This window comes from Nannobrachium achirus, assembly GCF_963921795.1.
Source record: "Nannobrachium achirus genome assembly, chromosome: 10".
In the NCBI taxonomy this organism is placed as follows: Eukaryota; Metazoa; Chordata; class Actinopteri; order Myctophiformes; family Myctophidae; genus Nannobrachium; species Nannobrachium achirus.
Genome location: NC_137819.1, coordinates 30,883,117 through 30,906,144, shown reverse-complemented (window position 1 = coordinate 30,906,144; position 23,028 = coordinate 30,883,117). Strand labels below are relative to the sequence as shown.

The 23,028-nt window shown below is 42.7% G+C and overlaps 1 protein-coding gene across 2 annotated transcripts in view; it reads right to left on the bottom strand.

The window, feature by feature from the left end:
• Window positions 1-23,028, bottom strand: part of LOC308293256 (focal adhesion kinase 1-like) — a 102,000-nt gene that overhangs the window by 42,586 nt on the left and 36,386 nt on the right. For both annotated transcript variants that reach the window (XM_080735701.1, XM_080735702.1), the window contains exons 4-13: window positions 21,117-21,283; window positions 18,825-18,912; window positions 18,394-18,473; window positions 17,681-17,743; window positions 11,494-11,548; window positions 4,803-4,943; window positions 4,256-4,333; window positions 3,383-3,490; window positions 1,863-1,980; window positions 170-200 (exon numbers count right to left, since the gene is read on the bottom strand). In XM_080735701.1, the coding sequence (XP_080591827.1) occupies window positions 170-200; window positions 1,863-1,980; window positions 3,383-3,490; window positions 4,256-4,333; window positions 4,803-4,943; window positions 11,494-11,548; window positions 17,681-17,743; window positions 18,394-18,473; window positions 18,825-18,912; window positions 21,117-21,283 (929 nt within the window). The remainder of the gene's footprint in view (window positions 1-169; window positions 201-1,862; window positions 1,981-3,382; window positions 3,491-4,255; window positions 4,334-4,802; window positions 4,944-11,493; window positions 11,549-17,680; window positions 17,744-18,393; window positions 18,474-18,824; window positions 18,913-21,116; window positions 21,284-23,028) is intronic.

Here is a 23,028-nt window from a genome sequence, read left to right as displayed (position 1 = left end):
CTATTTTGACCCGTCTCAACCTTTACACATCATAAAAGTTCCCATCCTCTGTATAAACTAATAATTGAACCTTACCGTTACCCAGAAAGAGAAATATTGTACCAAAGTACAATAGCAAAATAATGCAATTACATGTGAGCATACAGAATAAAATGAGAAAGGTACTTACTTTGGGATGGAAGGCAGCGCTCTTTCTCCCTCTGGTGGACAAAATAAAACAATAAATTAATTCATAAAGTGTACAATAAATGAACATTACATATCCTACTATAAATCCTATTACATTTAAAAAAACCTCTGTCATTCTGTCTGATCCACATTTTTCCCCTCAGTGGCCCACAGCCATTGATCCTTGGCATTTGAAGACAGTGGTTTTAAGCTGTTTATTAGCGTCCACGGTCCTCCCAAGCAATGGGATCTGTAGTAGTGGTTGCAGTGGATGGAACCGGTGGGTGGAAATGGCGGGTATGAACTAGTAAGTATTGTTGCCATTTCTGAAATAGGGCTTGAGCGGTTCATTCATCATGGAATTTTGTACGTTTGGGTCCTGGGAGGACACCAAAATTCTCTTATGGGACTTGAGCTTAAAACATTTGGGAACCACTGGTTTATAAAGTCCTCAAAATTTGGAAAGTCCTGGAAATTTGGAAATTATTACTCCCCCTACAATAATACCAAATTGGCATTTTATTTTATATCATTCGTTAGTCACCTTTACAATTAGGTATAACTTGTTAAACCTGCCACCTGTGTGCCAGACACAGGTCTGTGTGACTGGCACCTGCGCATAGAGTTTGCGTATGCTCCTAGCAGCAACGCTGCTCCCATGGAAAGATAGCACGTTTCTACCTTCAGGATAAGGCCCGTGCAACTCTGTAGGGCAAGTGGCAGCTGGTGTTCCGTAATGCATTATTTGGTGTCAGCCCTTTAGCGTTTCCATACTTAGGACCAGGTTACTGTACTTGAGACTGGTGAAGTCAAAGACAGAGAGCAAAACACCCCAAGAAGGCCGGTTCCTCACCCTTGGTTCACTGAGGAAGCATAGGCTTTCTTCCAGAGATTTACAGGCAAGATTTTCATTGAACAACGGTATAGCACAGACAGATCTCTGTCAGAGTTGCAGGACCCATGTGCAGGTGCCAGTCCTTCACAATGGGGTCATTGTGAAGGTGACTAATCAATGTTAACGATATAAAATACAATACCAATTGGTATTACTGAAAGGAAGAGATAATCAACAGAATTCTGTTCCCGAAATGTTTTTGAGGCGTTTATAATGGCTGTATAACATTACCAACCGAGAAGTAACTGCTGTATTCTCAGCCATTACACCGCAGTTTCTCGTTGACAGAATGTTAATCAAATGCTATTTTCTTGTCGTCTTGGTGAGTAAACACAGCCAAGGGGGTATGTAATGAACAGATTATCCCCCCAGCATTTCATCATTGCCAGAGGCTGGATACGAGGCTGTGCCAACAGAGGCATGGCACACCAGCAATACCACAGCCACAGCCAACATTGCTGGAAAACCCCAGTGGGAGTATGTCATTTCATTCGCCCGGGTAGTATAGTTCCTCTTTGCCAGTAATGTTGTCGAATCTATTTATTCAATTAGTGTTAATCAAATGCTATTTCTTTGCCAATAAATAAGGCTAAATAAGGCTGATGGGAAAGTGATACAGTATACTTAATTACAGTATATTTAATTACGATGAATGCAACCTGTCAGACACAGTATGGCAGCCAGCATAAAGGTTAGTGCTCCTCCTGTCAGTCAGTTATAGGAAACAACATGAGTGGCATGAAATCAACTGTAGAATACAATTGATTACATATTAATTGTATTATTATATATCGCAAACCTTTCTGTACTCTGACGATGAAGGAATGCGTTTCCATGGAGACAAGCCGACAGTAGCCATCAATCAAGTCGGCCATGTTTTCTGCCATGGTCAGCGAGGCTGTGGTCACTGTGAGAGGCTGTTCACACACACGCGCACACACACAAGTACACACACATACACACATACACACACACACACACACACACGCATGTACAAGTACACACACACACACACACACACACACACACACACACACACACACACACACACACACACACACACACACACACACACACACACACACACACACACAGCGATGTTAATGTCGAGGCCTTGGGAAGGAGAGGCACATTACAAAGAACCATTGTCAATAAAGACACAATCTGTCTCTCTCTCTCTCTCAGAGACACACACACACATAGCTGGGTTTCCAGCTGCCCATGACATCAGTGGGAACTCCTCTTTTGTCTTTGTGGTGTGTGTGTGTGTGTGTGTGCGCGTGTGTGTGTGTGTGTGTGTGTGTGTGTGTGTGTGTGTGTGTATGTATGTGTGTGTGTGTGTGTGCGTGTGTGCGCGCGCATGCGTGCTGTGTGTACGTGCGCGTAAACCCAATACCATGAGAGCCAATCCCAAGTGAAAGACCCAACCCATACAGCAGTGAGTGGATAATATGTGCAAATCCTTCCTGTCTGAGTCGAGCCATTATGAGGAATCTATATGTGGTGGCAACACACGCACACACACACACACACACACACACACACACACACACACACACACACACACACACACACACACACACACACACACACACACACACAGAGGACTAAGTGATAAATCCATACACACAGATGTACACAGCACTTGCTAGTTCTTTACCATTCAACAGAAGAGAGAGGCCATATTGACAGAGGGCTAAATAGAAGCACTTGTACCAGAGAGATGGAGAGATAGAGAGACAGGCTGACAGAGAGTCCATTAGAGCACTGTTTCCCAAACAGTGGGTCGGGACCCATTTGTGGGCCTCGAACACATTTCTATGGGACGCGACTCGCAAGTAAATATGGCTTTTTTTCTTGGAAAATATATATATATATTTCTAAAAATAAATAATATAAATTCTATGAAAAACTAAAACTTTAGAAGTAGTGAAAATAGCAGATCTACAGGCATTAACACTTTGCAAGCCACGGGGAGCCCCTTAATATTAAAACCGGGATATACCGGACATTTGAGCAAGGAGTCTCAGCCGCGCCGTCTTTTACCGTACTGGGTCATTAATGGGACACAGTGTGTGAGAGAGAGAGAAATAGAGAAAAAGAGAGAATGAAAGGGAGAAAGATAAATGGAGGCAGAGAGAAAGACAGAGATAGCATACGCAAAGCCTAATTTAAAATGCTGGGTGCCAATATAGTCGTTCTCCAAGCTCCCAACACATCGGGTTGCAATACGTTGTGAGCTTGTAGGTCCGCTATTTTCGGTGCGGGACACGTTCGAACAACAAAGCATGAAATCTGCAAACAGGGCACAGCTGTTACCTCTGCAGCCCCTGCTACGTTGAGCTGCAGCATGCCTTTCCTGTCCTTCTCCTCCATAGCAGAATACTGAATGGACTGGACCTGTGTGAAGTTGGCTAGATGGGTCGGCTGGAGGCACAGAGGAGATAGAGAAAGAGATACACAACAGTAGAGCATTTAGTAACATTTTCTTGTCAAGGACCCCCAAAATTGACGAAATTGGATTAAATTGAAACTGAATTGAAATTTGATTCATTTGCCGTGACTTTGACTTAGCATGTTTGTGTCAAGTCAAATGAGAGTAGACAATTCAACATACATGTAGGAGCGTTAAGTCGTAGGAAAGTAAGCGTTTTACTTTCGGTCAGAGACATTCAAAATATGAGTGAAACTAGCTTTTAATAATGCTTAGTTTTCACTTTTGCTACACTTAGAATATTGAATATGACATTTGTAAGGTAATATTGTATATAGTATCAATATCGAAATATTTGGCATAAATAACGAGATATGACATTTTGTCCAGACTCCATATCAAACATCTGAAGAATAAATTAGGGCTTAATACGTTTAACTGTTCTTCATTTTGCTGGGGGGGGGGGGGGGGGGGGGGACCACCTCAAGGACCCCTAGGGGGTCTCCCTAGGGGGTCTCCACATTGAGAACCAGTGCCTTTGAAATTGGATTAGATTCAACAGAACCTGGGGTGCAGTGCTCGTGGGTAATATTTCCCTCCCCGTAATGAACATTAATTTCATCTAAACTAACCAATGAGTCGCTAGCGCAGCAACAAGGACACAATCCCCTGCTGGTTTGTGTTCTTTGGAAAGCCAGACCAATCCGGACACACCATGGAGGAAGGTGGATGGATGCGTTTCCATGGTGGGGACTTACCGTGGAGCCTTTGTCTGTCAGGTAGCTGATTCCATCCTCTGGTCCGATGGCCAACTCCACCTGGATCACCCAGCTAGACTGTTGGAGAGGCAAGAGAGGAACATGTCATGAGAAACACAGAGAGAAGGGCAGCATGAGTAAGGTGAGAGAGAGAGTGGGAAAGACAGAAAGAGAGACAGAGGTTAGATAGAAGAATGGGGTGAAGGAAAGGACGAGGAAGAAATTGTAGGGGAAAGAGGACAATGAAGACAAAATGAAGGAGGTAGAGTTTGAGAAAATGAGTGAAATCCATAATCATTTATTTGTTAGGTCACTGTCAGCATCCGTCCGTGAGAATATTGAGCTGATAAGCAGCAAAAGCCCCAGGTCACATTTAACCACATCTGCATATAGGGATCAATACATCTCATCTGGATCTTATCGTTCAAGGTTTCAGGCAGTACCTCGTTACAACCAGTAGGGGTCAGCCTAACACAAGGAGCAAGCCAAGCGATGAGAGAGAGTTTACACAGCAGGGAAGGAAGGAAGCGCTGAAGAAACAACATACCCCCAGGGCACATTTGAAGCACTCCTTGTCGTAGCGGTACACCGGTGCAAGGATCTCCAGGAACTTTAAGATGCTCTGCTCATCGTTCAGGTTGGCTACCTGCTTAAACGTCTGCTGGATCAGCTTGCGGAGGGTTTTCGCCTGGAATTGAGAGATGGAAAAAGAGGGGTTCAAATGTATACATTTTACATTACATTAAAAATACATTTTATTCAAACAATTACTTTAGGTAACAGGGAAGGACAGTAACATTAAACAGTTACCCTGGATACACTGATAAAGTGTTAGCTCAGCTTTAAAGACGTTTAGATGATTAATCATAAGGTACATTTATATATAATTATACATTGCTGAAGCCATGAGCAATGTACAGTACAGTATATAGTGTTTACCACAGATTTTCCTGAGACAATTTTTCACATTTAAAAGTTAAATGCATCGATCTGGTGCACTGTGTGAGCAAAACTAAAGAGGATAGCCCTATTACGAACCAAACGATATAACTTGAACTATTGTTGAAGCAATGAATATGTACAGTATGTAATGTATAGATAGATGAGAAGGCATGAGAGTGTGATATGGGTACGATACTGTATACTGCAGAGCAAAAACAGAGCAAAATGGTGGAAGAGACAGCAAACGAGAGAAAGACAGAGAGCTCATGTCTGAAGCAAAGCTATTGATTGATTTAACGACCAGTCCACTGTGGTTCCAATGCCATTGATCTCAGCACTTCATTTCAGGATCAATACCTCTTAACTAAAGACATGCTTAGCACTCAATTAAAAATAAACACATCAAAAGAGAACACAGGCCGTCTCTGCGCCGCCTCATTTACACTACAGCATGGAAAACAAGGGATGTCACTACTTAGATGTTATGTCAAAGGACACATGCTGTGACAATCAGAATCTATGCTGCTAGACTGCCATGGCAAATTACATTTGACTGCCAACATCAGATTGACATGTTCGATGACAGCATTTACAGTACGTACAGTGCATCGTGTCATCACACAGCGGAGCTGACAGATGGGAAGTAGTCTGTCTAGTGAAGAAAAAATTGAATGTCCGCACACTATATACATCTTATTTATTGTTCGTTAAAATAAAAAAAAGACTGGAGAGCAGTATAGTGTCTGCTGACATTCCCTTTTTTCTTCACTTGAATAATTATGTTTGGGCCCAGCACCTTGTTTAAAGAACTATTGGGATTTTTTTTTTCTTTCCAGATAGTCAAAGAATAATCATCCTGCCATTTGAATACCTCGAAACTTTCATATGAAACGCTATGAAAGCATGCACACGCATATGCGTGCACATGCACACACACACACACACACACACACACACACACACACACACACACACACACACACACACACACACACACACACACACACACACACACACACACACACACACACACACACACACACACACACACACACACACACACACAATCCTGCCGTGTGTAATCTCTTCTGTTATACCTCTAAAGTTTGAACTCCTTAACATACAGAAAGATTAAGTACAGCAGAATCGAATCATGCATCATAATTATGCTAGGAGAGCGAACAGCTGCCATTTGAGGGCTCCATAGGGCTTAAGACAAGCACATATAGTGAGGCTTTTATTACAGAATGCTAGAATTCCCTGTGCACTTTGAAAACAAAAATAAGAAAGGATCAACCTGGAAGCAACGATGGAAGGCTCGCCTGAGGACGACCTAGAGAGAGAACCTAGCATTCAGTAGACTATTAGTACTACTAGTAAAAGACTCATTCAGACTTTGTGATTGATTGGCCCTGATCCTATTCAATACATTGTACACGCCAGTGTCGCATATCGAGTATAGCCGATCTACAGTACAAGCTCACAATGTGTCACACCTACGACACGTCGCAAGCTTGTAGATTGATTCTTTTCAGCGCACAGCCAAGCATAAAGCGCCAGTCCCACCAGGCACAATAACTATAAAGATAACTATATCGTTCACCATAGTATTTCTTTATAGTCAGTGTGAAGACTGCTACACACTATACTTTATAGTCAGTGTGAAGACTGCTACACACTATACTTTATAGTCAGTGTGAAGACTGCTACACACTATACTTTATAGTCAGTGTGAAGACTGCTACACACTATACTTTATAGTCAGTGTGAAGACTGCTACACACTATACTTTTATTCTTATAGTTATAGTGCTCAGTGTGAATGGCCCTTAAATCATGCCTCAGACTGAGTGGACGCCTCAGAGTCGGATCAGGTAGAAAAAGTACTTGTTTTGTTTTACTTAAGTAAAAATGTTCAATACTGCAATGTAGAAATACTCTGTTACAAGAAAAAAGTCCGGAATTCAAAATGTACTTGAGCAAAAGTACAAAAGTATTGTTAATAAAATGCACTTTAAGTACTCATTATGCACTATGTACCGTTTCACAAGTTTTCAAATGTATGAAATGTATTTAAAAATCTTTGAAAGTAGCCGATGTACAAGCTTGTAGATCGGCAATTTTCAAATGGCCAAAATGTCTATAGGGCAGTTATTATAACTAGTAAGACGCCTCAGGGCGACATGCGTACAGACAGATATACGCGGACAAGATGTGCCGATTTTCATAGTAAACTTTTTTTCGAATACTTGCAGTGGAGTAAAAAGTACAATATTTGCCTCTGAGATCTAGTGGAGTAGAAGTAAAGGTACTTAAAATTGGAAATACTCTATAAGGTAAAAGGTTGTACTTAATTATGTACAGTACTTGAGTACTTTACACCACTGGTCCTTGCAGAAATGTAGCTGTCCCACTCTGTGAGAGGTCGCTGCTGGCTATGACTCCATATTGATAGGTAAATGCCATTAGATCATCTAAAAACAGTTAAAAATGCTTATTTACATTCCCTGTGTGTTGTGACCTTAATTCTCCTGCCTGTTGCAGGATATTCTAGGCCAGGCCGGTGCACTATTATGGATTATTAGAGTGTCTCTAATCTGTATTTTATTTATTTATAGCTCAGGATCATTTGTCGAGGAAGTAGTTTGAAGAGATGTCGCTGATAGAGAGGATTATGGATAACAGAGGATATGAGGGGAAAGAAAGAGTGTGTTCGTGCGTGTGTTTGTGTGTGTGCAATCTGTGCATGTATGTTCTATGTGTTCTCTCGATAGGATCATTGTTTTAATTCCTAGAATTCCATGTCTCTCAGTCACGCACGCGCACGCGCGCACACACACACACACACACACGCACACACACGCGCGCACACACACGCGCACGCGCACACGCGCACACGCACACGCACACGCACACGCACACGCACACACACACACACACACACACACACACACACACACACACACACACACACACACACACACAGAGGGATAATGTCAGACTTGTAGTGTCCACCCTTCCTGGTAGGAAGTCCCACTAGCGGCTATCTCCCTACTCCATCGCCAAGCACCGTGGCGTGTACTGCTCTGCCCTGCCAACCAATCATGTTTTAACAACATGTATTCCTCTGTAAGGTCTATCAAATGGCACAACCTTCCATAATGGATATGGTGAAACAAACAGACAAAAATGATTACAAAAAATTTAAAAATAACTTAAAAAACAGTAGATCAGGAAACAAAACACCAATTAAAATTACATGTTGCTTCATCTTCATAAATAGTTTTTAAGAAGTAAAAAAAAAAAGTATTGGTTGATTTTTGTAAAGGAATTTGTTTTTAAAGTGTTTTAACTGCTCTAGTCTAGAAAACAGAGGAAGATGTGTTATCTGAACAAACCATTGAGCATGCGAATCGTTTAGTCGAATGCCCCCCAAATGAATGATTGACCAACCTACACGATAATGATGCAGCCATTATCACTGTGCCATCACATCACAGTGAGATACTTGTTTGCACTAACTAGCATTGACTGCTATGGTCTCTTTTGCAAGACACTTTATGTATATATACTTATATATTATTCGCCCCCCTCTATTGATGCACCTTCTCCTTATTGGTACTGTACTGCTCTTGTCTTTTTTTTTTTTTTTCTCTTATCTATCTTTCTTACGTCTCTGTAACCTTGTAAATAACTGTATACTGCTGTGCTACTACTGGACAACTAAATTTCCCCCTTGGGATAATAAAGGTATCTATCTACATAATGACAAGTGAGTGTCATTGTACTGTCAGATATTGCTGTAGTAATGCTCTTAGTATCTGACTGCCTGTCTTCGTTGATGGCAATCAGTGCTGCTTGAGCCTGGTATCGGTCCAACGCTGGGAAAACAGGCCCCTGATCCACGGGTTTATAAAGCACTGCTGCTCAGGTCAATAAAACAACTTACGGTCCCATTCCACTAAACCTGCTGCCCCAAGCTTGTCAATACGAAGCCACGGTCATAATGCTTTCAACACAACGCTCATCAATCACCGTTTACTACTTAAAGCCATCTGCTCTCAGGTCTGTGTGTGTGTGTGTGTGTGTGTGTGTGTGTGTGTGTGTGTGTGTGTGTGTGTGTGTGTGTGTGTGTGTGTGTGTGTGTGTGTGTGTGTAGCAGAGTCCATTGAGAGGGAATAATACCATTAACTGGGCACCGCACTCTGTCATCAAACCCAACAGACGTAAATGACAGCTGCTCTCTCTCACACATACACACACACATGGCTTGCGCCCATACACAACCACATCACTGGGGGCACAAGTGATGAAGTGGTTGACTTATTATTTCCCAATACTCTAACAACATATACAACATACACAAAACTGTACAACAGTCACACTAACATGCACACACAGAAAAGCACAGCAAACTGCAAGCTGCCGATAAACAAACGTCCGATGAGCAGATGGCTCTGCATAGACATAACTGTGGTTTAGGCACAATTATACACAACACACAATGTTGTGTGCGTGTGTGCGTGTGTGCGTGTGTGTGTGTGTGTGTGCGTGTGTGTGTGTGTGTGTGTGTGTGTGTGTGTGTGTGTGTGTGTGTGTGTGTGTGTGTGTGTGCGCGCGCTGTGCGTGTGTTTGTGGGGCTGTTAAATACATATCAGGTGAAGATATCCATGTCATGTTCAGAGGGAGAAGAGAAGAGAAGAGAAGAGAAGAGAAGAGAAGAGAAGAGAAGAGAAGAGAAGAGAAGAGAAGAGAAGAGAAGAGAAGGAGAAGGAGAATGGGCTACAAACAGAGTGGAGAAAGAGGAAATATAGGAGGGGTGGTGGATGGAGTCAATGGGGCTTAAGAGAGGGACCCCTCCCCCTCTCTGCTCCATGTTGGGGAAGTGGGTTTAAATCTGACCTTAGGGTCTCTCTCTCTTTCTCTCTCTCTCTCACACACACTCACACATAGAGTCTGTCTAGGCAGAGCATCTGTTAGCCCGCCTGCTGACACCAAGACCTTTTCAGATCACTGAGCACATCATTCACTCACACACACACACACACACACACGTGTGTGTACACACACACACACACACACAAGCAAACACACACGTGCCATAAATGCATCACTGTCAGACACCGTTGGTCAATCAGACACACTCACCCATAATGACACACACCCACCCACACACACTCCCACACACACACACACTTTACAACAGACACAAGGAGCCATGGACCTGGATTATCCAACTACTGTAAAACAGTAAACTGGCTGCTTAAATCCTTATCCAAAGAAAACTGATTAATCTACCTTCCTCACTTTTCTGTTCTATAAAATAATATTATTCTCTCGTATAAGCTATTCTCATACAATGGCTGATGTTGGTCACTTTATTTCATTACTTCAGTTCCCAGCCCTCACTGGCTCTAAAAAGAATGCAGTGTATGTTAACCCTTTGCTGACAAGTGCACCATACTGAATAAGCTCAACATAACCCAGACTGGGGTGGTCTATCCCAGTCTGCCGTTTAGCATACTAGAAAACTGTTCTCCTTTCAAACGACACAGGGACCAGTCTCTCTCCATGACCCAGGGAAAGTTCAGCCGCCAACACTAACCACTTATGAAAGCAGCACTCATACAGATGAACGCATTCACAAGTGAGAACTGCTCAGCGGAGCCACTGTCAGTGAGCTGCAGCACTTCAACAGGAGTTGCAAGTACTTTGCTCAGGAGTGCTTTGGCAGTGCAATTATCGAGGGAGGGAAGACCATCTGATTGCACGTCTACTTTTTTCTCTTTCTGAATGACCCCATTAGAGTCAGACTGATGCCAGGTTTATGGTCCGATGCTGGCCATGTTTTTGGAGAGTCCAAGACCACTAATTATCAATGTTTTGACCTATATTCTGTAACAAACAAAAAGGTAGCCCTAAATGTTGGACACGTTGGCTTCATAAATGCAGATACTTTTTTATACTTTTTTTTTTATTCTGCATAGTTCTGTCTATTCTGTCTGTCATTCATTGTTATATGAGTTTTAAAAAAAAGTCATAATCTCAACAAAAGACACTGGTGTCTACATGACAAGAAAGAGACACCGGTGTCTACTGTCTACATATTGACAAGAAAGAGACAGAGGGGAAAGTGGTACAGTCAGCTGGGGCATTAAGGCCATTGTGGCCTCAAGTCATGCCATTGGTTTGAGGGGCACAAGGCCAAACTGAGGGGCAACGACGGCCATGGCCTTCATGGCCTCCATGAAATTCCTGCCCTGCGTGTATCACTCCAAAATATGACATTGTTCTCACCTTGACTGAGTCCAACAGGTTCTTGGGAAAGAAACGCCTCAACCCAACATCTTTCCTGGAAGAGAGAGAGAGAGAGAGGACAGGGGGGGAGTGAAAGGGAGGTCAGTGTTTACAACAGCATAATGATGGAGAAGTATGATAATTGTTCAAACGTCTACTATCTCAAAGAATTCAGAGACACGCACGCACGCACATCAGAGAGAGAGAGAAAGAGAGAAAAGTAAGCAAGAATCTCTGTCTGTATCTAATCAGAGCATAGCATTTTCTTCCCCTTCAGACAATGGATTGACAAGAGAGAGAGAGAACAGCAGAGAAAAGAGACAGCCAGAGAGAGATGCAAGCCTGATTTATACACCAATGCCGTAATATTGCTGTGGTACATTTATAAAGCGCTTTTATCCAAGGCGCTTTACATGGATTGTGCATTACATTCACCCATTCACGCACTAGGGGTTCAGAGTCTTGCTCAAGGACTCTTCGACATTAACTCAGAGGGAGCCCGGATTCGAACTGGGAACCCTTCGTGCTCTAGTAGCGGTTTCTCTACCCTTGAGCTATGCCGCCCCGTAAAGAAGTACTGCCGTTACACTGGCTTTGCTTTTTTTACACAGAATCAAACAAAACTGGCGTAATACTACCGTGACGTCTAACATAATAGCCTACACATTTTTTTTTTTTTACAAAATACAGACTCCAAAGATTTAAGTATAGTTTATTTTGTCTAAGGGGGCAATTGATTTTAATCTGTTGTTCTAAGATGTCTGGAAAGGTGGAAGCATGCACTGGAGAGAGTGTGTGTGTGTGTGTGTGTGTGTGTGTGTGTGTGTGTGTGTGTGTGTGTGTGTGTGTGTGTGTGTGTGTGTGTGTGTGTGTGTGTGTGTGTGTGTGTGTACGAGAGAGAGAGAGAGGACGGGGGAACGGTGAGGATGCAAGGAAGGAGTACAGGTGACGAAGGTGAAGGAGAGTTGACCTGAGGTCGACTATCCAAAGTAATGGGGAGTGCAGAAGATGCAAGTGCAGGGCTGCAGGCAGGATCATGGAACGGATGGGGTAAAGTGTCAGGAGTGATTTTCCTCTCACAAGTGTGAGAGGGAAGATGTATACGACGGTAGTGAGACCAGCCATGCTGTACGGCTTCGAGACAGGAGGCGGAGTTGGAGGTGGCAGAATTGAGGACGCTACGATTCTCATTAGGAGTGACATTAGAGGATCAGCCCAGGTTAGAAGGCTGGCGGATAAAACACGAGAGGCGAGGTTGAGATGGGTTTGGACACACATGTGTACAGGTGGGATGAAGAGGAGTGCATTGGGAGAAGGATGCCGAATATGGATCTGCCAGCCAAGAGGAGAAGAGAGTGGCCAAAGAAGAGGTTTTTTGGATACATTGAGAGAGGACATGCAGAGGAGTGACTGAGGAAGAGAACAGAAACAAGAACATTTTAATCTGTTGCTGTTGCCAAAAGTTCGGGACTGACCCACGTCTCGCCCATTTCTTCATGAAAAATAACTGATCTACAAGCTCACAACGTGTCGTTGCGACGCATTGTGAGCTTGTAGATCAGCTATTTTTTAGAGAGTGAAAGAGATTTGGTAAAGAGTGAAAAAAAGACTGTATCAAGTACGCATATTATAAGTATGTTTTACCAATAGAGGGTTTAAATGGTACCGGATATGCACATCTGCAAATAAAAGGTGAATTGATCCCAGTGCATGACGGAGGACGATTTCACGATAAATTAAATCTGAGTGTTTATCACGATAAACGATAACATCGCTTCCGATCCCATCCCATCCCTAGACAGACAGACCTGTGTGTGTGTGTGTGTGTGTGTGTGTGTGTGTGTGTGTGTGTGTGTGTGTGTGTGTGTGTGTGTGTGTGTGTGTGTGTGTGTGTGTGTGTGTGTGTGTGTGTGTGTGTGTGTGTGTGTGCGCGCTATAACAGGATGCTAGTTATAGACTCTCCCTCTTCCCTGGACAATAGAGTAGAGCGGCAGAATGAAAGAGAGAGAGAGATGGAGAGAGAGAGAGATAGAAGGGCCCCACGGTTCCCAGCTTACATCATCAATCCTCTCAATTTCAATGACAGGCCTGGGTCAAACGCTACTCAAAAACACTGATGTTTTTGTTTTAACCTTGTGTTACAGTACCAGTGTTAACTGTACATCAGACACACAGAGACAGTGTTGTGTTTAAAATCTATGAATTCTTCTATCACAGAATACCATGCTAAACAATTCTTCTATCACAGAATACCATGCTAAACAATTCTTCTATCACAGAATACCATGCTAAACAGATGTTGAATTGGCACTGAATATATTATAATAACTAGAAGTTCACGTCCAGAGGTCAGGCCCTCTCAGTTACGTTTTACTGCGTAGTAGTTATGTACATGTAGTGAGTAAGGAAGGTGTTGGTTTGAGCAATGAGTATGAATGATACATGTTGTGGACAATTGAGTATAAATGCATATGGGCAGTTGTGGATGGATATGAGATAGCATTGTTGTTAGATGTCATGGTTTATTCATGTCGTAATATAGGACAGTGTTTGTTGCAGCATATAATATAAACAAATAAGAAAGGAAATAGTACTAAAATGAAATGATATCCAGAACTAGAAGCAGTGCTCTTCCGAGCACAGGTCTCCACCAGGCCGTGTGTCCTGGTGGTGCTACTGTATAATGTAAAAAGGGTGGCATATGTTCTTCACCATAGATCTTTCATGGAAATCGGACGCTGCATGCATGATTTGAAGCATTGTGTTCCAAAAATGTGTTTTGCTAAACTCTACCTGCTGGTGGCGCTATAACAGGCCAATGTGAAAAAAGGTAGCATTTGTTCCTTGACCTAGTGGGAATATGTGTGGCAAATTTCACGGTAATCGCAAGCTGCGTTGATGATTTGAAGCATTTTGTTCAAAAACGGAGCAATCCTGCAAACTTTGGAAGCTAATATTAGCCAATCAGGATGGAATATGAAATATCAGACCGATCGGACTTGATCACATGACTATAGAGATACTGTGTACCGATTTGCGTGATTTTTGGATAAAATCTCAAGGAGTAATATGCAAAAATGTGTTTTACATAAGTCTGCCCAAAGGTGGCGCTATAAAAGGCTGATGTGAAAAATGCAGGGCAAAGGTTTATCCTTAGCCTCTAGGGAGTGCGCTTACAAAGTTTGAAACTGATCGGTGGAGTTATAGGTAAAACCACAAATCGGCCTGTTATAGCGCCACCATGAGGCTGATTTAAAAAGAATGAAGTGGCATTTCTTCCTCGGCCTAGTGGGAACGTGTGTGCGCGATTTCATGATAATTGCACTTTGCGTTTGGGATTTGAGGCATTTTGTTCAAAACGGCTCAATCCTACAAACTTTTGGAAGCCAATCTTAGCCAATCAGGAAGGAATATGCAAAATCGGACAGATCTGTGTCGATCACATGACCTTCGAGATACTGCCTACCGATTTGTAGGATTTTTGGACAAAATCTGTAAGAGTAGTGCACAGAAATGTGTTTTGCGAACATCGGCCACTAGGTGGCGCTAGAAAAGGCCCATTTGAAAAATTTAGGGCAGAGGTTCTAGATTGGCATCCAGGGAATGTGTGTGCTCACTTTGGCAGCGACCGGGCCAACGGCGACTGAGATTAGCTGCACACAAACTGCGAGGACACACGGACGGACGGACGCACGCACGCACGGACGCACGCACACACGGACGGACGAAGGGGAAAACATACTCTCCCCCAAGCCTTCGGCTGGTGGAGACAATGACAGTATGTACTGTAATATTGAACATTAAAGGAGTAGTTCACCCCAAAATGATTTTTTTCTATTGATTACTCATGCCATGGAGAGTAGAGTTCAATAATATTTTTTTTTGGCGTGACTAATCAATAGAAAAAAAGTCATTTTGGGGGTGAACTACTCCTTTAACAGTGAAGCAGTAATTAGGACTTTATGGATTCTCTATGGAGAACACTGACGGCATCAGTAGGACAGTAAGTCAGTGTGATAAGTCAGTGTGATGTCAGTGTGATGTAAAACGGATATGTGCCCAACTGCCCATATATGGAGATCTCTGTATCTCTCAGTCCTTATCCCTTTCTATGGGCATATTGGTTGGATCGGCGGTTCTAATGAAAAATGTTGTTTTGTACAACTGTATATATTATATACACACACACACACACACACACACACACACACACACACACACACACACACACACACACACACACACACACACACACACACACACACACACACACACACACACACACACACACACACACACACACACACACACACACACACACACACACTGTATATTCCTTTGTGACAAAACTCACTTTCGTTCTTACATAAACTAGCAGGCTAAAACAAGCCATGAAAGCAGGCTAACAGGCAAACGTGATTTCTTCTGCGCCTGTACCATTATGTCTTTTAAGAGGATAACTTTGATCGTTAAAAGCAACGACCATCAAGCTGTAGACTAGAGGGTCGGTAAAACCCAAAGACACAGTGCTTTGGAAGTCTATAAGCCTCCAACAGTGCACTCTCTTCCTCACTCTTTGTCTAAAATATGCATGACACACCATAATGTTCCATTCAACAGGGAAAGAGAGACAGATAGAGAGAGACATGACACAACGCCGTGTTGCATTCAACAGAGAGAGGGGGTGGGAGAGAAAAGAGAGATTAAGACATGACACACTATCATGTTCAATTCAACAGAGAGAGAAAGAGAAACAGACAAACAGACTTTGCACCCACTGCACACAAAATAAAGTGGAAACTGAGCTACACTTCCTAACCGCCTGTCCACTGTACCAAGACATCAGAGACACATACTTCACACAGATCATAACCACCCAAGGAGAGTTTGAAAACATGACCAATGTTAAAAAAAATCCCATATCTGCTGGGTGAAGTACAACAATGTGCAAACCTAGCAGATTCGTTATTCGTGAGCTGCTGTGATAGGAGAAGGATATCAAAAGGAACCCAACCACCCTAAAAGACTATATTAACCATATACTATCCCTTCTCTGCCTGCATGTAACCCTGATACATGAAAATGGTTTCACTCCTTTCACTTGTACATATTTTGTTTTGATTGTATTGTATTGTATTATATTGTGTACACTTCTGCTTTGGCAATGTAAACGTATGTTTTCTCATGCCAATAAAGCCCTTTGAATTGAATTGAGAGAGAGGTAGAGAAATGGAGTATCAACAGTAATTGGAGAGCTCGTTAGGGTGATGGACAGAGTGAGAGCCTCACGGCAGCTCATTAACATGGCACCTCATTAGAGGAGACCTTGTTAGGCCTCATCAGAAATATGCTCCAGCGACATTAAAATGGGGAGCAGATAGTGGCTCGGACAAGACCCAAGCCGCAAGCTCACATGGAAACAGAGGTCATTCCCATTCAAAACCACATCTAGACGGCATCCCTTGGATGAGGATTTCTCTCCTCAGCACAACCGTTTCTGTCGATCAGCATCATTAAAAATGTATGAAAACACTACAGGGAAGAAATCTTAGCGGTACCAAAGGAGACTTCCAATAGGTTTTCTACACATACTTTCCATTTCAAAACATCCAATTCCTTTTTGAAATCGTATTTTTTTGGAATATGAAGCTATGGTTAGTGTAAATCAGGACGATGACAACTTTGACAGGTACTGTGTGTCAAATGACAACGGGTCTACTGCTACATAATCTCTCAAGAACAGATTCTCTGATGCTACGCAAATGAAAGGGAACTTTTCTTTGACGATGGCTAGCCAGATTGACTGCTACGTGATAATTATGGTTGTGGGACCATGAAATAACATCCCAAACATTTTTGGAAATATAAATGAAGCTTAAAGCTAAATCTCTAGTCCACATATTCACACTCTGCTGGCATACAATGCTAGAGAGGAAGAGTGCGAGAGAGAGGGAGAGAGGAATAGAAGCAATACTGTGAGCTTGTGATGGTGACTCAAAGCCATGGAGGCGGTATGCTAATGGATAAGTACACATGGAGGTAGTATATACAGATGGTTAGTACTGTAGAAAGTGTAGTACACTAATGGTACAGCAGGCATTGTAGTATACTAATGGTAATTGTAGTATACTAACAGTAAGGACAACATACAGAGTAGTATACAGGTAAGCAGTGTAGTATTACTCACTCCAGTAGTTCATAGTTTGATTTCTTGTCCAGCGCGTTTCCTCTCATCTCTCTGAAGAACCTCCTGGAATCACAACAGAGCTGGGATCAATATGGTGTAGATGGCACCAGGAGAATACTCTATTTCCCATCAATGCCCCTGAGGGTCAGGCCTTTAACCACTTAACCCCACTATAAAATGTGGGATAAAATGTGGTGTAGTGTCGGGGGGGGGGGGGGGGGGGGGGGGACAGCATACCAAGTATAGTTCTTGCAACTACAACATTTACATTTCTGACTGATAAAGCATTCAATCAAATCAGTTGCAACTATGGGCGCCCGCTGGCCTGGTGGTCTAGGCGCATACCACATACTAGGTGATGATGCCTGCTGGCGTCGCTGGTTTGATTCCCAATCCGGACAACCTTTGCCGCATGTCATTCCCCATCTCTCTCCCCATTTCCTGTCAGTCTACTATCCTATCAACTAAAGGCATAAAAAGCCCCAAAACAAATCTTAAAAAAAAATAAAAAAAATCAGTTGCAACTATACTTGGTATGCTGTTTTTGTTTTCATTCGACACCAAATCTCGTTGCCAGAAATAGAAGATCTACTCACAACACACCATGTTGTGAGCTTGTAGATCTGCTATCCTTTGACCAACCTGAATAAGGATGCTGGGGTTCAAGTTGTTAAAGTTAGATGATGCAGTCTATGTTGTTTTGTGAGCCTTACCTGATCTCCAGACATCCCAGTTTGAGAGCTACATCCTGTTCCACCTGTTCCCCGATCTCCGTCATATAGTCGTTCCTCACCTGGGACACACACACACGCACACGCACGACTTGTTAATCACATTTTGTTCTAAGTAACAAACCTTCCCAGCTCTCTCTCAAGAATCAAGAATAAAGAGTTTATTAAGCAGCAAAATGTTATTGACAAACATACACACACATCCCTTTATTACCTATACTGTAGGCAAACACATTCCAATACAATCTCTGATCCTTGCTCTTCCTTTCCATCTCTACTCTTCTTCCCTTTCCAGAAACCCGCAAATGATGGGAGCTTGTATGAAACCCATTGCTTTCACCCATTGCTTTACACCTGTAAACCTGTGATGTGACAATGAAGCTAAAGCTGAAGTGGAGTTGAAGCGTACGTACCTGCTGATAATAGTAGTTGAGCGAAGGTTTGTCCTCTGTAAACTGCTGTACGAAGCCCTTTGGAAGATAGCGGATCCTCAGCTCATACCTACATGTAGACATTAAACACACAGTACACTCATTATATAGACTGGATCATGGACTCACATACATCAAAAGATCTCACCTAGGGATGGGACCATATGAAAATGTCATATCACGATTACTGTGACAAAATAAATAATAATAATAATTAAATCAAATAATAATAAAAGTCCATTATCCTGGGGTGGAACATTTGCCAAAAAATAGCAGATCTACAAGCTCACAACGCCTCGCGATGCGAGGAGTTGTGTGCTTGCAGATCTGCTATTTTCACTAGTTTTGTGCCACAGTCTTGCGTGATGAAACACGGCTATCCTTTACGAAATAAACATACACATTTGAAACTTGGAGATACGAGGTTTCTGCCCGACAGTAACGATATGCAAGAGCAATTTAGATGAGACATGAGAGAGAGGGGGAGAATGAGGGAGACGGAGAGAGTTGTTGACTCAGTCAAACAAAGCAGGCATCTGGTTCTCTCTTTTCTTGTCCACACAGTCCAAAAGGTCTCCACCACACAATGGCATTAACACCACAGCCACCATGGTAAAGGCATTATATACCCAAGCATTAACATCTAAACTACCTCACCAACATGGTACAAATGTAATTCAGCCACACCAAACAAAAGCCCATCCACTACCACATTATAGCCTCAAGTTTACACACAAAAGCCCCCAGCAGCTGGTAGCCCAAAGGCTAGAATTTTGTAGCTGGTCATGATGATCTACTAGGGCCTAGTAGACTCAATTGGTGTTCTGAATTTGGTCAAACTAACTAAGTTTAGACCAAATTCAATTGAATCAGTCCATGTAAATGGAGAGAACTGATCTGCTAATTGTTCTCCAATGCAACATCACAGCATTCTGTCATGTAAATAAATATACAGATGTGGTATTTATTTTTGACATAATAATGACAAGAACACAATGCAACCATCATGATTATTGTATCTCACTATTTAGCCTAAAGATGTCTTGTTTACTAAATAAAAAAGCAGTCGTGGTACTAGACCATCAACACTTGTGTAATCAGCATCAGAAATCTTAAAGTGTGTAGTCTGGCAGGCAGCAGACCATATAAAGATAACCCATAAAACATGAATGAAACAGCTGGAGCAATAGACTAGAAAGCACAGCCACCACGGCTGGGTCTAAAGAAATGCTTCTCAATGGGCGGATCATGACCCATTTAAGTAGACCCAGGTGACATTTGCACAGACCACAAACAACATTGATCTGCTATATCAAATGGTCTTTACTTGTTGAAAAACAATCCATTCGTTTGCTCTGTCAGTAACAACGGAAGACATGTTTCATTTGTTGCCCCTTTTTTACCACAAACAAGGAAACATGGGAAATGAGACTTGGAACGATTTGACAACGTAACATCTTGCCTCCAGAATGTGTTTGAAGTGTGTGGGTGGAGAGGTGTGTCTCCATGCACCTCAGCCAGTTGGCATGCATACCACATTAGGCGATCTGATGATGATCGCCTACTGTAGGTTCAATCCCTTTGGTGCATGTGATCATTTCTCCCTACTGTTGTATCTAGTTAAACCCATAAATATGTGTAACACAGAATTTGTTTTACACTATAGCAAGCAAACACCTTTGGTCATTGAACACATAAAAGCTGCAATCCAGAAGATGTACAGTATGTCCTTCCCGGCATTCGAAGCTTGGTCTTCCGTGCAGGAGTCAGTAAGGTAGGAATGAATGCCAGCTTAGGTAGGAGATATATTGTGCTTTGAGCTTCAGAGCTGCTCGTCACAATACGATACCATCACATCGATGAATTTGGTCGGAGATATTCATGGGTTGCATTTGTAGTCCTAAACGGCCATGTTGAGGACCAACACAGGTGTTTCAATTTGACTGATTGGCAAAGAACAAATGTTCTATGCCAATATGAACACCTGTGTTGGTCCTCAACATGGCCGGTGTAGGACTACAAATGCAACCCATGTATTGTGATATTTGATTTCGACCCTATCGCCCAAGCCTAGTACTTCCAACCAGTGCAAATGTTCTGCGTATATTACCGTACTGTACATTACATACTCTACAATACAGACTGGTCAAAATTACGTTTGATTCACCAAAAAGAAGAATTTACGGATCAAAGTTTTAAACACATTTGTCACATAAACTACCTATCTACCACGGTAGACATATAGTTAACTATATTTATTAGATAAAATCTCACCTCCACTCCTCCTGTGGGCGTGTCTGTTCGTATCTCTCTCTGACGTGGGACACTCCCATATCTGGATGGAGCCAGTGTTGGTCTCCCGATTGGCTGTTGCTAAGACGCAGGCCAAAACAGGAAGTCCAGCGCACTTTGTGGATGTCCAGAATCTTCTGGATGATTCCCTGGAGCAACAGAGGAGTCATTCACGTTATCAACAAAACCTGACAGTCAGTCTTACGTCACCGTGCTAATGTGTGTGTGTCTGGCACTCTGCGCCAGGTCAACCACAACATGGATGTGTGTGTGTGTGTGTGTGTGTGTGTGTGTGTGTGTGTGTGTGTGTGTGTGTGTGTGTGTGTGTGTGTGTGTGACTGTGTGTGCGTGCGTGCGTGCGTGCGTGCGCGCGCATGTGTGCGTGTGTCTTCAAGCGAACAATCCAGCCAAAACAAGCTGGTAGACTTCACATAGAACACACACACATACAACATACACATTCACTGATGCTTACAGAGCCATCTCAGCCATGTGTGTTGTTGTGTGAAAGCCTAGGGTTCCTGACCTACATACTGAGAGGAGAGGAGGAGAAAGGAAAGGAAAGGAAAGGACATGAAAGAACACATGCAAACATACACACAGATACACTGAGAGGAGAGGAGGAGAAAGGAAAGGAAAGGAAAGGACATGAAAGAACACATGCAAACATACACACAGATACAGGAACAATGCAAACATACACACAGATACAGGAACACACGCGCGCGCGCGCACACACACACACACACACACACACACACACACACACACACACACACACACACACACACACACACACACACACACACACACACACACACACACACACACACACACACACACACACACACACACACACACACACACACACACAGAGGATATCCTGCAGGTCTATGTATCTGCTGCTACAATATTCTCTTTGTGTGCAGTGGTCTATAATGGAGTAGACAGCCAACGACCTTGGACCTTTAAAACCAACAAGTTATAGCTGAACACCCGCATCCACACTGTGACTCACCACAGCACATGAAGAACAACACCTAGCATCACATTCCATTCCTCCCACAACAGCCTGAGTGCTATAACATTAGTAATGGAAGGAGTGTACGCGTAAAAATGGTAAATGGTAAATGGTGCATTTATATAGCGCTTTTTATCCAAATCGCTTTACAGAGATTGTGCATTACATTCACCCATTCACGCACACATTCATACACCGGTGGCGGAGGAAACCATGCAAGGCACCAACCTACTCACCGGGAGCAATGTGGGGTTCAGAGTCTTGCCCAAGGACCCTTCGACATTAACTCAGGGGGAGCCCGGATTCGAACTGGGAACCCTTCGGGAACCCTTCGTGTTCTAATAACGGTTTCTCTACCCCTGAGCTATGCCGCCCCCTACGCGTACATAGGGTATCATACTGTATAATGTGCTAATAGATGCTCATAGATAATAACATTGCAAGTCTAGTTTATCTACTGTAGCTCACTGAATATCAAGCTCAACAATACTGTACCTTTTCAGTGGTGGCAAGTGGCCTAGACTAGAGCTAGTACAAGCTAGTTAGTTACCTTTTAGCCACACTCAGCGTGACATGTGAGGGACGGACGGACATGATCTGCAGGTTTTCATACAAAACATGTTGTTATATTATGCATTATGTGCATATAACAACATTTTTAAAACGGAAAAATAATAGCAGATCTGCAAGCAAACAACGAGTCGCATCACTATTTGTTGCACGACAAAGTATATTAGGGCTTAAGTGAAACTCAATGAAACATTGAGTTTTCATCGCAACCTCTATCCATACTATATATTTAGTTGACCAGAGTCAACCCCCAGGGCTCTATAACAGGCCCCATCCTGTTTTCGCTTTACACTAAATACCTTT